Source organism: Vicugna pacos, chromosome 16 (assembly GCF_048564905.1).
Source record: "Vicugna pacos chromosome 16, VicPac4, whole genome shotgun sequence".
In the NCBI taxonomy this organism is placed as follows: domain Eukaryota; kingdom Metazoa; phylum Chordata; class Mammalia; order Artiodactyla; family Camelidae; genus Vicugna; species Vicugna pacos.
Window position 1 is genome coordinate 53476873 of NC_133002.1, and position 12872 is coordinate 53489744.

Below are 12872 nucleotides of genomic sequence, written 5' to 3' on the forward strand. Positions count from 1 at the left end.
TATATATATACACACACACACACACACACACACACACACACACACATATATACACACACACACGTATATACACACACACACACATATATATATACACACACACATATGTATACACATATATATGTGTAAACAACTCCAGAAATACTAAAGAATGACATACGGGACAAAATTTTGAAAATACTAGCATTTCTGCAGATTAGCGAAAGTGAACTCAAAGCAGAAATACTTGAGACACATGTAGGATTCTCCAAACATGCAAAAACGTCACAGTATCAGAGTGTAAGGCTCCCTGTAGTACTACCATTCAGCAACATGAAATGTATATTAAAGCAAAACAAAAATTCTAATGAAAGAAAGAAATTGAAAACCATGACATTTTCTATCCAAGAGTATTTTCTATCACAAAATACATTCTTCCTCCAAAAGAACAAAGGTTACATCATAAACTACAGCTACAATTTAAGAGTGATGTGATGTTTTTAACAGTTATTTCTAATTGTCCCTAAGCATGACTATTATTTTAACACTGGGCATAGATTTTCAGTTAACAGTGAATCAAAAAGGAAAGATACTAGAATATAGGTGAAGTGCTGGGAAATGTTAAACTGCCAAGAATTTTTGAATACTGAAAGGGTTATATGAAATGCAAATTTCCAACATATTTCAGTGAGATAAGCAAATGAGGCCGCTTTTATTTTTACTGTAAATTTGCCAGAGTTAGCAGCTTTAATTTTCCCTTCAAGAACTTTGGGACTACAGTCCATCTATGCAGATGGGAGATGTTGTAGGAATACCTAATTTATGTAAAATTTTGATCTAGGTTAATATTTTGAAACTCAAAATCCAATATCAGGTTTTAAAAATTTTATTCTGAACTTTTGCTCAAAGCAAAATGTTTTAAAATCTTTTCATATTTGATAATTATGTAATAAGAAGAGTCAATAGCAAATCCAAAAATATCCATTACAGACTTAATGTATCTGATTACAGATATTTGTATCTAAGCCAATTTTCCTTAATTCTAATTTTTCAGATAGTCTTTAAGAATTCTTTAAACACTACTATTTAGATATGTATCTGCATAAATATATGCTGTACCTCTTTCTTTGTTATTATATTATTTATTTTGGCAGGAGGGGAGGTAACTAGGTTTATTTATTTTTAGAAGAGGTCCTGGGGATTGAACCCAGGGCCTTGTGCATGCTAAGCAAGCACTCTACCACTGAGCTATACCCTCCCCTATAACTCTGCTAAAAAGAGGGTTCTTCAACTTCTGAAGTTTATTTTGTTCATCATAAACTTTTAGATGAAATACACTCTGAGAACAATCTTGCTACTCTTAAAAAAAAGGAAATTTTATGGTGATAAGCAGCTTAAATCAGAATTTTTTTAAACTGTCATCTACTCTTAAACCAAAATTTCATTTCTGCAATGTATTATTCAACAACAAGAAGGACTTTTATCTAGATTTGTGCAGACAGACCATGCCTTTACCTTACATATATTTCTAAAATCCAAGTCTCTGGTCTATATCAACCCCTCACCCCCAGGCCCCAACCAACACACATTCACAGACCTTCACACACTCTCACCAGTAGAATTTTGAAGAAGCAGACTTGTTCTGTATTTATCAGGTTTATCTCCAGGTCTTAGGAAGTATAAGTCTGGAACAAGTTTGATGGGAACCACGGCATTCTTAAAAGAGTGATGCACCAGAAACATAAAAATCTGAACTGTAAAAAAAATTAAAAGCAGAAGCAACCTGAAAGGAAAAAATAATAATATAGCTCAAGGTACATTAAAATGTAAATCTACAAAAAAAAAATCTTTCACATGATAGTTAAAAAGTACTCACTTTAAAAAAAAAGGGAAAAAAATCTGAAAAAGTAGCACTTGGGAGTAGAATTTCTACTTTCCAAAATGGTCTCATGACAGTATTGGAGAGAAAATCACTATTCAATGATAAAATCAAAAGTTACAAAATTATATTTTAGACCAGAGCCACCTTGAAATTTTTATAGCACGTGTAAACATGCAGTTATAACTTAAAAAAAAAACTTAAAAAAATAGACATATGTCACCATTTACATCTCTGTTCTCCTGAAAGAACTATTTCCTGCCCTACTTCTTATTTACTCTCCATATATTTTAGAAAATATATAATACAAAAATATTTTAGATATAAGGAAGAAAATAAAAAATACAGTGAAACTTCAAATGACTGGTGTCTTTAAAATTTCATCCTAACCACTTCAATTTCCACTTCTCTTCTAGAGACAAAGATACACACAGTCAGTTATAAGGATCATCATTGGCAGCTGGTCCAGCACATAATTCTATTACCCATTCAAAATGTCCTTCTATCTGGAAGGCAGATAACCTTCTGTCTTAGCCTGCAAAACACCTCGCATTATACGTGATAGGTGTCAAAACAAGTGGGTAGAGAGAGCTTAGATGATCACACTTTGGCATTTTATAATTTTCAGAAACCCTATAATTTTCAGTAATTCTTAAATTATTGAAAGTAGACCTAAATCAGCACTGCCAAAAGCATACAGCATTGACTCTAACTTCCTAATAAGTTAGTAAGGGTTTTAGGTTAAAAAAAAATTCATTGGAACCTCTGTGAGTTGAATCATTTCTTGACCACAGAACCTCTCATGTGTTCTTATGTGCTAATGAACAAATCTTTAAGAGAGACAATATAAGATACAATATTTTCCAAATGCATAGATGGTCAAATATGTATTTGACCATAGGATACTTTTTGTAGTGGACTTAATGTCTGTCACCCTCCTCCCAAATTTATATGCTGAGGTCCTAATCCCCAAAGGGATGATATTTGAAGATGAGGGCTTCGGGAGGTAATCAGGGTTAGATGGGGTCATGAGGGCAGGGACCTCATGATGGGATGGCGCCCTTCTAAGAAGAGGCCCCAGAGAGCTTGCTCTCCATCTCTCTTCTTTCGTGTGCACCAAGAGGTTCCGTGAGCACACAGCAAGACAGCGGCCCAGCCAGGAAGAGAGCCCTCATCAGAATCAGACCATGCTGCACCCTAACTGACCCGCAGCCTCGGGAACAGTGAGAAATTTCCACGATGCAGGCCACTCGGTCTATGTTATTTTGTTGTGACAGCCAGAGCTAAGACACTTTTACTGTTTTTCAGGGAGAATTTCATGAGAGCAGTATTCAATTAAATAAACTGAAACATGCCGATTTAAATCAATATTTTTCTTTCACTAATGCTGACCCAGGAATAAATCAAATATTTGATTGACATTTCTTTGCCGTTAAATAAACTTGGGCAAAAAAGGAAATGAATTCAGCATATTTCAAATATATAACAGAACTCTAATTTTTGATTATTAAGTTTTTTTTCTACTGCCATTTTGGATCTAACAAGACAGTGCAGTATATGAAAGTACTTAATGTTATTTCTAAGTAATACAGTGTCTAGCAGCCCATGGGAGCCTAACTGAGAGAGGCAAAGCCAAGTGGAAAAGAAGTCATTTTGACCCCAATTCTACTAGCTATAAACTTTTCTTTATATTTCTGTTTCTTCATCTGATAAATAAGAATAAAACTTACTCTTCTTGCTGTTTACAAAAAGTGGTCATAAATATTAGTAATAGAGGGGGAAAAAGTGTGAAAAATATAAATGGAAAACAAAATTTAAACACAATAACAGTAATTCAAAAACTACACAATTAGAGAATATTATTTGTCACTCCCTCATTTTATTGATGATTCCAAAAATGTTGGTTTTTAAAAAGAGTAAGGCTCTAATGGTATTCAATGAAATTACTCTAGGCATAATTTCTTTTCTCTGACATTGTGAAATTACATTTTACATTTTAATCTTTCAAAACTATATAGATTATTTATATATGTCTATATTTTAAAGATTAAGATGGCATGACCAGTTTGTATCCTTGACAAAAATTCATCAGGCGTAAGAGTGATTATACTTACACTGACCGCGCTGATTTGCTTTCACGTTTCAAGGTAAGGCAATGAAACTTTGCTGTTGTATACATCTGCTGTTTCCACAGGCTCATGGTGCTCACTAGGGATGCCTTGGTTTCAGAAAGAATAAGCAAGCTCTGCTCCATTTCATCAAAAGACTTTGAATCCCATTCTTCCTCTGGTGGCTGCTGAGTAAATACGCTATAATCTGTTTGCCAAAACAAAACGATTGAAAATTATGGTATATTCCTTAAAAAGATGAAAACCTTTCTGAAGCATATAAATTTCAAAGCAGCAGACACCTAGCACTGCTGTAGGACAGAGGGAACTGTCATATACTTTGGCAATAGCTTATGACCCAGGAAACTCTCTGTAAAGTATAAATCCAACAGAGATATGTACAGAGGTTCACTGAAACACATGCACAAGAATATTCTTAGCTAGTACCCCATCCAACAGCCATACACTGGAAAGAACCCCAATGGCTATCAACAGGTGAATGAGTAAGTAGGCTGTGAAATATTCCTGTAACAGATACTGTAAAAGAATAAAAGCGAACAAACTACTGTACAACTTTAGTAGTCTGACCTTACAAACATTATATTATGTAAAATAAACTGGAATATGTATAAATACAAGAGATATGCTTTATAATTAATTCCATTAGATCAAAGCCAGACAAAACTTCTCGATGGGGATAAAAATCAAGATACGTTATTTTCAAAACAATGATTCAATTTAAAAGAGATGAAATCTGGCTTCAGTATGAAGAAGGACTTCTTAGACTTATGTTAAATTTTTTAAAAAATGAGTAAATATGTAAAACTTTTTAAGAGTGGAACAGAAAAATACATAAAATAATATTTTAAATAAAATACAATCTCGCTCTCTTGGTATCTTACCAGCTTAACAGTTTTGATGAATGATTTAGTAATATAAACAAGTCCAATTCCCCTCTTCCCCTGAGATACAGAGGACTAATCAAAATAAAAAATACTGTGTATCACAATCACATTACTCAATAAGCATCACTTTATCGTCTATGGAATTTGATATGTATTCACCTTTAAAAAACAAAACAATTAAAACTGGCCATACTAAAAGCAAACCCATGTTAGAGGCAAATTTATTTTGTATAATGGACTTAAAGGTACTATGGGAAAAAGCCAATATACCTAAACAGAGCGCACCCTTCCCACTGCCCAAACATCTCTAGAAACTACCTCGTATGCTTCAAAATATTTAGCACCACCCATACGAGCATCTTCTTCCATCTAACTGTCTTCCACCATCTTAAGTATTACAAGCATACTCACTGATAACACATTCTACATCCTGACCTCTAACTTCCTTTAGCTTTTCTATTCCTGGACCTTTACTCAGTTTCACAAACGGGATGCAATGCATGCTTGGGCTGATCTGATATCTGAATCTGATATTATATCCTCATCATAAAGTTGACTTTTCTTGTTCCTCCACGTTTGAGAGAAACATCCCCATCTCCTCCACCTTCCTGACCTATCACCATGACCATCCTGCTAACAGTCAATTATAAGAAAAGTTTCCACCACCCACATTCTCACCTGAAATTACACAGATCTTGACCACACCACTGGAATTATTCTTGTCAAGGTCACAGCTGGCTTCCAGGCTACTGAATCCCCCACTGTATTCTATGTTGCTATCTTCTCTTGTCATCTTACTCTTCACAGCAATCAGCAAATAACTGCCTATGCCTTCTTTCCTAAAATACCATTTTGTCTCAGCTTCCACATCTCCTTTCGTGAAGAAAGACCACGATGGTGCTTTCTCCGTCAGCCCTTCTTGGCCCTTCGTTGCTCAGCCTCAGGGCTTACCCTCTACGCTTATCTGTACTCTCTATACCTCATCCAATCCCACACTGCCATCTATATACGAACAACTCCAGAATTTATATCTTCAGCCCCAACAGCTTCACTGAGCTCCAATGCGTTAATCAAACTGTCCCTGTACACGTCCACTGGTATGTCTCACAAACTCCTCAAACAACAGAACAGAAATCCATGCCTGGACTCCTTCTTTCCACAAAGCTGCTGTTCCCCCATTCTCAGGAGACAGCAATTCCATTTCCAGTTCTCAAGCCAAAAGCTTAGAAATTATTCTTGATTCCTCCCTTTCCTCAACCCCTAATACAAATCCATCAGCAAGTCATCACTAGTACCACAAACATAACCCAAATCTGTTCATGCTTCCCTTTTTTCACAACCATCTTAGTTCAAACTAAGATTAACTGTAAACTTCCCTGATCTTCCTGCTTGCAAACTGTCTTCACAATCCACTCATCAAAAGCCAGAATGCATTTTTTAAAAATGCGTATCAGATCATGTTACTCCTTTCCTTTAAAATTCTGATAGCTTCACATTACAATAAGAAAAAAAAATCAAATTCTTTTCCAGATGTTCAAAGACTAAACATGATCTGGCCCTTGCCTACACCCCTGACCTTGGTGGCGTTTTTCTCAGTCATCAAAAACATACAACTCACTCCTCAAGCACCACCTCTGCAGCAACAATTCCCTTTATTTGGAAGGCTCCATAATAAAATCTTATTTTTCTTGCCATCCAGATCTCAGTTTAAATATCACCTCAACAAAGTCCTCCCTAAAATACAGTCTAAGACCACCCCAACATTACCTCCATAACTCCTATCACTAACAGTAAACATCTGAATGGTTTATTTACCTATTTATCCCTACCCTTTCTTCCTCCAAATATAAATTTCACATGCTTATATAATTATTTTTCTTCTTCACCATCTATCTGATTCATTGCCTAAAATGTTTTGCTAGTTTTGTTTTTACCTGCTTGGTCAATTTCTGCTTCAACTTCCAGCTTTAAGAATACATCTTCCAAAGTCGTCATGGAAACACCATAAGAAATAATACCCAAGTTGGAATGAGCGTCTAGAGCAGAAAATAAACCTAAAAGAAAAAAACAAAAGAATGTTGCACAGTTAAGCATCCTATCATGAATTATTCTAAAGTATCCTCTAAAAATGGGATATGACTAAATTTACTCTGCTAGCACAGCGGTTCTCAAACTTTTTGGTTTCAGGACCCATTTAACATTCTTAGAAATTGCTAAGGACCCCAGGGAATATTTGTTTAGGGAGATAACATCTATTTGATATGTATCATATTATAAATTAAAACCAAGAAATATTTTATAGACAGAATGACAGGCAGAGTATGTTAAGTTGACATATGTACTTCAGCTAATCATTCCTTCTTCTTGAAAGAAGCCAATTAAACTAACAGAAAATTTCTACCTAATCCTAGGGAAGCAATGGGAATTCTGTACAACATATCTATGACAGTAATATCATTTTGGTTATTAAGAGATCTCTAAATGGACAAAGGAGACTGAGTTTGAGTTCTTCATCAAAAAGCAGAAGACCAATGCCACGAATAAAATAATTCCAACAGTTTACCACATAATAATACAGTTCGTTATGAAGTCATGAAACTGTATAAGAACTTGAGGACATACACAAATAACTGTGTTTGTGTATGTGTGTGTATGTATATATGTGTGTATACGTCTATTTATAATCATATTCCCAGGAGGCCTACAAATAAAGGGAGCAATTCATTTCTTGACAACAACACAATTCTTTACTTAGGTTAATGTATTAGTTGCAGTTTCTTACATGCTGTCTATATAAAAAAGAAATGCACTAGCTTCTAGTATTTCTGACTTTCAACAGCTAAACAAAGCAGAAACGGAATATTAACTCTGACTACCTGGGTGCATGTAGATATTACACAGAAAAGTAAACAACAAAGTAAATTAAGAAAACTCTATCCCAATGCAAGATCCTTGTTCAGCAGTCAAGAAACTGAAGAGAGAATACCTGAAAATTTGTCCATGTCCTTGAAAGGCAAGCTGTACACAAGCTGTTGGTCAGTCTGTTGTAATGAAGTAGCTCCAGGTATGTGTTGTTTAACCAGAGAAGAAAGAGATTCTGTGGCACAGTATCTGTCTATGTACATGCTAGAGAAAACCGAAAGCCATAATTTTTTATGATTACTCAGTAAGCAACCAAACGTAAATGCTGAATGCTTTAAGTTAAAGTTGGGGCCATTAAAAGCAGCCAAAGCACATTACGGCAATCCCTAAATATAGAAACAATAGACCAGGCATATGACAAAGAACAAGTCAATAAAGAATGAACGATACCTCAGGCGGTAGCCAATCCCCCATTTGCTTTTGAGAAAAATTGAAGAGCCAACACATTTTAACATTCCTTGTGATATGACAGCTTTCCTATCTGCAAAAAGAAATTTGCATGTCAATTTTTAAGTCAGTAACAGCATTAATAATGGGCATTTATTCTTTATGGATTATCCTATGAGACATCAATGAATTAAGTGAATGAACTCATTAAATTATCACAGCCTTCTGAGGAAGGTACTAGATGATCATCACCTGCTTTTTAGACAAGAGCACTGAGGCAATGAGAAAATACACAGTTTGCCCACGTTTCACATGGCTGCTAAGTGACAAAGCCAGGAGTGACACCCAGGCAGTCTAACTCTGACTCTGCTTTCCTAACACTGCTCCAAATAGCTCAGGCTCTTACTGTAAGGCTCATTAACAGAAGAACTTTCACAATTTCCTTAATAATCAAATGTAAAAATGACAAGAAGGCAACAAAAACAAAATGTTAGCTTTTTAACAAAAAAAACAAAGATACTACCGAAAAAATGAATGACATGCCCAACGTATTAGACTATATTGTAAACAGAAAGAGGCTGCTGTAGAATCTCAAACTCTTGGATCTTGTCAGTTACTAAAAAAAAGTCATGTGTTGGCTTAAAACTGGATTCTTTATATGGGTGAATATGTTTGATGCTGTATGGAAAACAGTCACAACAGCAGACGTGAAGCCGCTAATCTCGGAAAGGCCTGCTTACCAGGTTGGCTCTTGACTGGTGTCTGGAAACCTCGATCTGAGGAGGGTTCTCACCATTCCCAGAACAGGCAAGGGTGGCTCACTGTACCTACACTGTGCGGACAGCGCAGATAGTATTTGCAACATGCTTTCCTTCTCTGCGTCTGGAATTTGACACATGCTGGGCACAGGGTGCCTACGTGACCAGCACCCAGGAGAAACCTTGGCACGTAGTCTCTGAAGAGCTTCCCTAGCAGACAGTTTCCCACGTCCTGGTGACAACTCACTGCTGGAGAAACTGGGGGCATCCTGCATGACTCCGTCAGGAGAGGACTCTTGGAAGCTTGTCTGGCTTCCCCTTTGCTGACTCTGCTTTGAACCCCTTCTGTTTCACTAGAATAACCCACACCCATGAGTATGACTATGCTGAGTACTGTGAGTTTTCTGGCAAATTCTTGACCTGGAGTGGTCAGAGGGACTCCCCAACACAAAAATATGTAATTTAAAAAAAACTGTAATACCTTTTTTTGTGAAGAACACACAGATCATTTATTCCTCAGAATTTAGCATTTGTCTGTCCAATCTCCCATTTGGCCCCATGACCTTATCCTTCAAAAGTAAAGTTAAAATCTCACCAGCAAGAATGTCAGCTTCATCCATGAAGTGAGTACTAAACACCGTCACCCGGCTGGATTTTCTGTATTTCAGAAGATTCCAAACAATATGACGAGAACAGGGGTCCATTCCAGCTGTCGGTTCATCTAGCAACAGTATCTGTGTGGAAAGGGGTGGGGGAAGGACATGGAATCCTCAGGATAACTAAAACACGTAAAATTTACATGGACCCTGAAAGGCTTCCCCATTCAGAGTTACTAGATCCAATCAGAAATAAATTAGATCTGAATTTTCCACTCATATTTGAGTCCGTATCAATTTTAAAAATTAAGTTTGGCATAGGAATACTTCTCTTGGTTTAATTTCAAAAGATTAATGTCTGTAATATATGAGACATAAGTGTAATAACAATCAGAGAAATTAAAAAAAAACCAAACATTAAGTACATTGCTTTTACCTGAACAATTTGACTGCTTGTTAGAGAATTGTGTTCTATATTGGTTCAGAGAAAGCAATTTATTTTAAGGCTGTTTTTAATTTCAAGATTTGGTGGTGGGGATTGGGAGAAAGGTAAGTTAACACAGAGCCAGAACCCAAAGTCCTCCCCGAGCTACAGCAGCAGGGGAAATGTGGCAGGATGGTGGGAATCCAGGGGGCTCCAGCTGCAGGCATGCACCTGGCAGCTTCCCAGCACTGTGCAGAGCACCGCATCAGCTGGCTGGCTGCTTCTACAGGGCAGAGAACAGCATGAAACAGACACAGACAAAACCACGAAACACACAGACAAAACCAAATCAACGGAATAGGGAAAACTTGGACTATCCTTTTGATTTTGTTCTTATTTTAAAATGCTTATTATAACCATTACAAATATATAGAAAACTAAAGAGAATAAGATAGCCACCACTGAAATTTAACAAGTTATTTTTATTTCAGATCTTTTTCAAAGAATTAAAACACTGTGGATATAACTGAAGTCTGTCATATCCACTCCCCTTCCTAGACATGACCATTATCTCAAAGATGCTGTGTTATCTTTCTTACTTTGGTTTTAAAACCATATCACTATAATTACATCCATAACAACATATTGTATGTATGTTTAAAATTCATATAATGTGTGTACGTGTATATTTCTTCAACCTGCTTTTTCATTCAACATAATTTAAGATCCTCTCATCAATGACATTAACATTTGCTTACCTTTGGATTCCCAAGAACAGCAATTCCCAAAGACAGTTTTCTTTTCTGACCACCACTTAGTTTCTTAGCTTGATTATCTTTGATAGCCTGCATGTCTAAATCCAGTAAAACCTTCTGTACCTATAAAAGGAAAGTGGGAATAATGTTTATTTTTAAATCACACCATTTATGTACTTACCAATATTAGTTTTGAAGTTTTCCAATTTTAACATCAACTTTTAAAACGTTCTTTTGGTACAAAATTTAATTTTTACATTATTTATATATAATTTTGAAATAACAGATAAAAAGATTCCTGATGGAAAGGTCTGTTTTACTTGTGTGACCAGTGGGTAGTGTGGAAGGGGTCAGTGTGAAGGCAGGGGGCGGGCAGGGGAAGGGGGCAAATGTGAAAAGAAAAAGAAAAAGAAAACATCTATATTAAGAAACTAGTATCTTCCAAATGAAACAAGGACTACTTTACATGTATTAAAACTTTTCTTCCAAGTTCTAATTCTTTGTAATAACTTTGTTTGCTAGCTCAGAGCAAGTTTTATATTTAGATTTTCAAGCATATTTTTATTACACAAGTTGTTGCAAAAGGTTATGAATTTACAGGGAATAAAAGTAAAGATCTCTATATAAATAACATACTTCTTGTATTACATTATTGGCTGGTATTCCTTTGATTGAAGCCAAAATGGATAAATTTTCTTCTACTGTCAAAACATCAAAGTGTATATCTAACTGTGGACAAATGCCAATCATTTTTCTTGCTTCAAACATTTCATCTATTTCTGAGACTCTGTGTCCATATATAGATGCAAACCCTAAAAGCAAAATATATATTTAAACTTATATTAAATATATTAAGTGTCAAAAAGTATATATGCTTTAAGATATACTGATAATTTAGGCACTTGTATGTAATAGACATATAAAATGAGAGTTAATAAAAATTTGGAAGATACAACACATCCTCACTTCCATACTCTGGGTGATTTGCTTTCACTTATATTCCAATCTCATTTTTCTTCATTTTCAGATCATATTACAAAAGAGTGGAAAGAGCCAGGAACCAGAAGCTTAACACCAAACATAGTTTTCATCAGTGCATTAATTACACTTATATTCCAGTAACAATTTTTCTTCATTTACAGGCATTATGCAAAAGTGAAGAGAAATAAGAACTTAATATTTACCCCTAACTAGCCCTGTGGTCTTGAGAAAATCACTTAATCTAAATTCCAGCTTTTTTCCTCTCTAAACTGAATACTAATATATCCTACTTTACTTAAGAACCGTTAAACCAATGTAACAATGTATGGAGAATCGTATCAGAAATAATAAATTCTTATATGAATGTAAGAGATTATAACTACCATCAAAGAGTGACACAGAGACAAGCAACAAAATCAAACTAATTTTGAAAGTTAAACTACATTTAAAAAGATATAGATTCAATACATGGAAATTCAGCTGTTACTTAGAGTAAAATATTTACTGTACTGCCACTCTATTAGGTTATTGTAAAAAAAATGGAGCTGCCATATTGAATTTTCACTTATAGGACAATCACATATAACATATGTTTGATGTATTGCTCTTAAAATTTTATTTTAGGAGATGGTACTGATATTTATCATTCTTTCAACTACTGTATGCTTAGCAATCTTTGTTTTCTCAACTGAGATGTCTATAGGTTTCATTTAATTTCAAATTAATTACCAATTTATCCTTCTTTGCAAATGAAAAATAAACACACAAACACACAATATCTGATAAGACAGCTACCAATTAGATCCTTTTTACTTTATTAAATATAACTGAATCATTTTTATTTTCTATTGAAGAACATATAAATGTGTATAATCAACAAAAAAGAAAGAAAAACATCTTTATAGACACAGAAGTTGATCCCAAATCATTGACAAAAACCAATCAGTACATATTTCAAGGATAAATAATTACATTATGATACCTTAGTTACTAACACTGATAAAACAAAGTAAGACAATTTTTTTTAAGTCAGAAAACTCTCACCATCAGAAGGTGGGCATAGTCCACAAAGAATATTCATCAGTGTACTCTTCCCTGTTCCACTGTGGCCAAGTAATGCAGTAATCTGACCCTCGTATATGTCAAATGATAAATCTAGTTCAGGAGAAAAAGGGAAG

General features: G+C 35.0%; 1 protein-coding gene across 3 annotated transcripts in view; it reads right to left on the reverse strand.

Annotated features, from left to right (window-relative positions):
• ABCA5 (ATP binding cassette subfamily A member 5) overlaps window positions 1–12872 on the reverse strand; it is a 60287-nt gene that overhangs the window by 21797 nt on the left and 25618 nt on the right. For 2 of the 3 annotated variants that reach the window (XM_072939481.1, XM_006199344.4), the window contains exons 12-20: window positions 12739–12849; window positions 11350–11525; window positions 10717–10836; window positions 9534–9672; window positions 8184–8274; window positions 7858–7997; window positions 6806–6925; window positions 3973–4174; window positions 1593–1762 (exon numbers count right to left, since the gene is read on the reverse strand). In XM_072939481.1, coding sequence (XP_072795582.1) covers window positions 1593–1762; window positions 3973–4174; window positions 6806–6925; window positions 7858–7997; window positions 8184–8274; window positions 9534–9672; window positions 10717–10836; window positions 11350–11525; window positions 12739–12849 — 1269 coding nt within the window. The remainder of the gene's footprint in view (window positions 1–1592; window positions 1763–3972; window positions 4175–6805; window positions 6926–7857; window positions 7998–8183; window positions 8275–9533; window positions 9673–10716; window positions 10837–11349; window positions 11526–12738; window positions 12850–12872) is intronic. The other variant, XM_072939482.1, reaches the window with a different exon arrangement.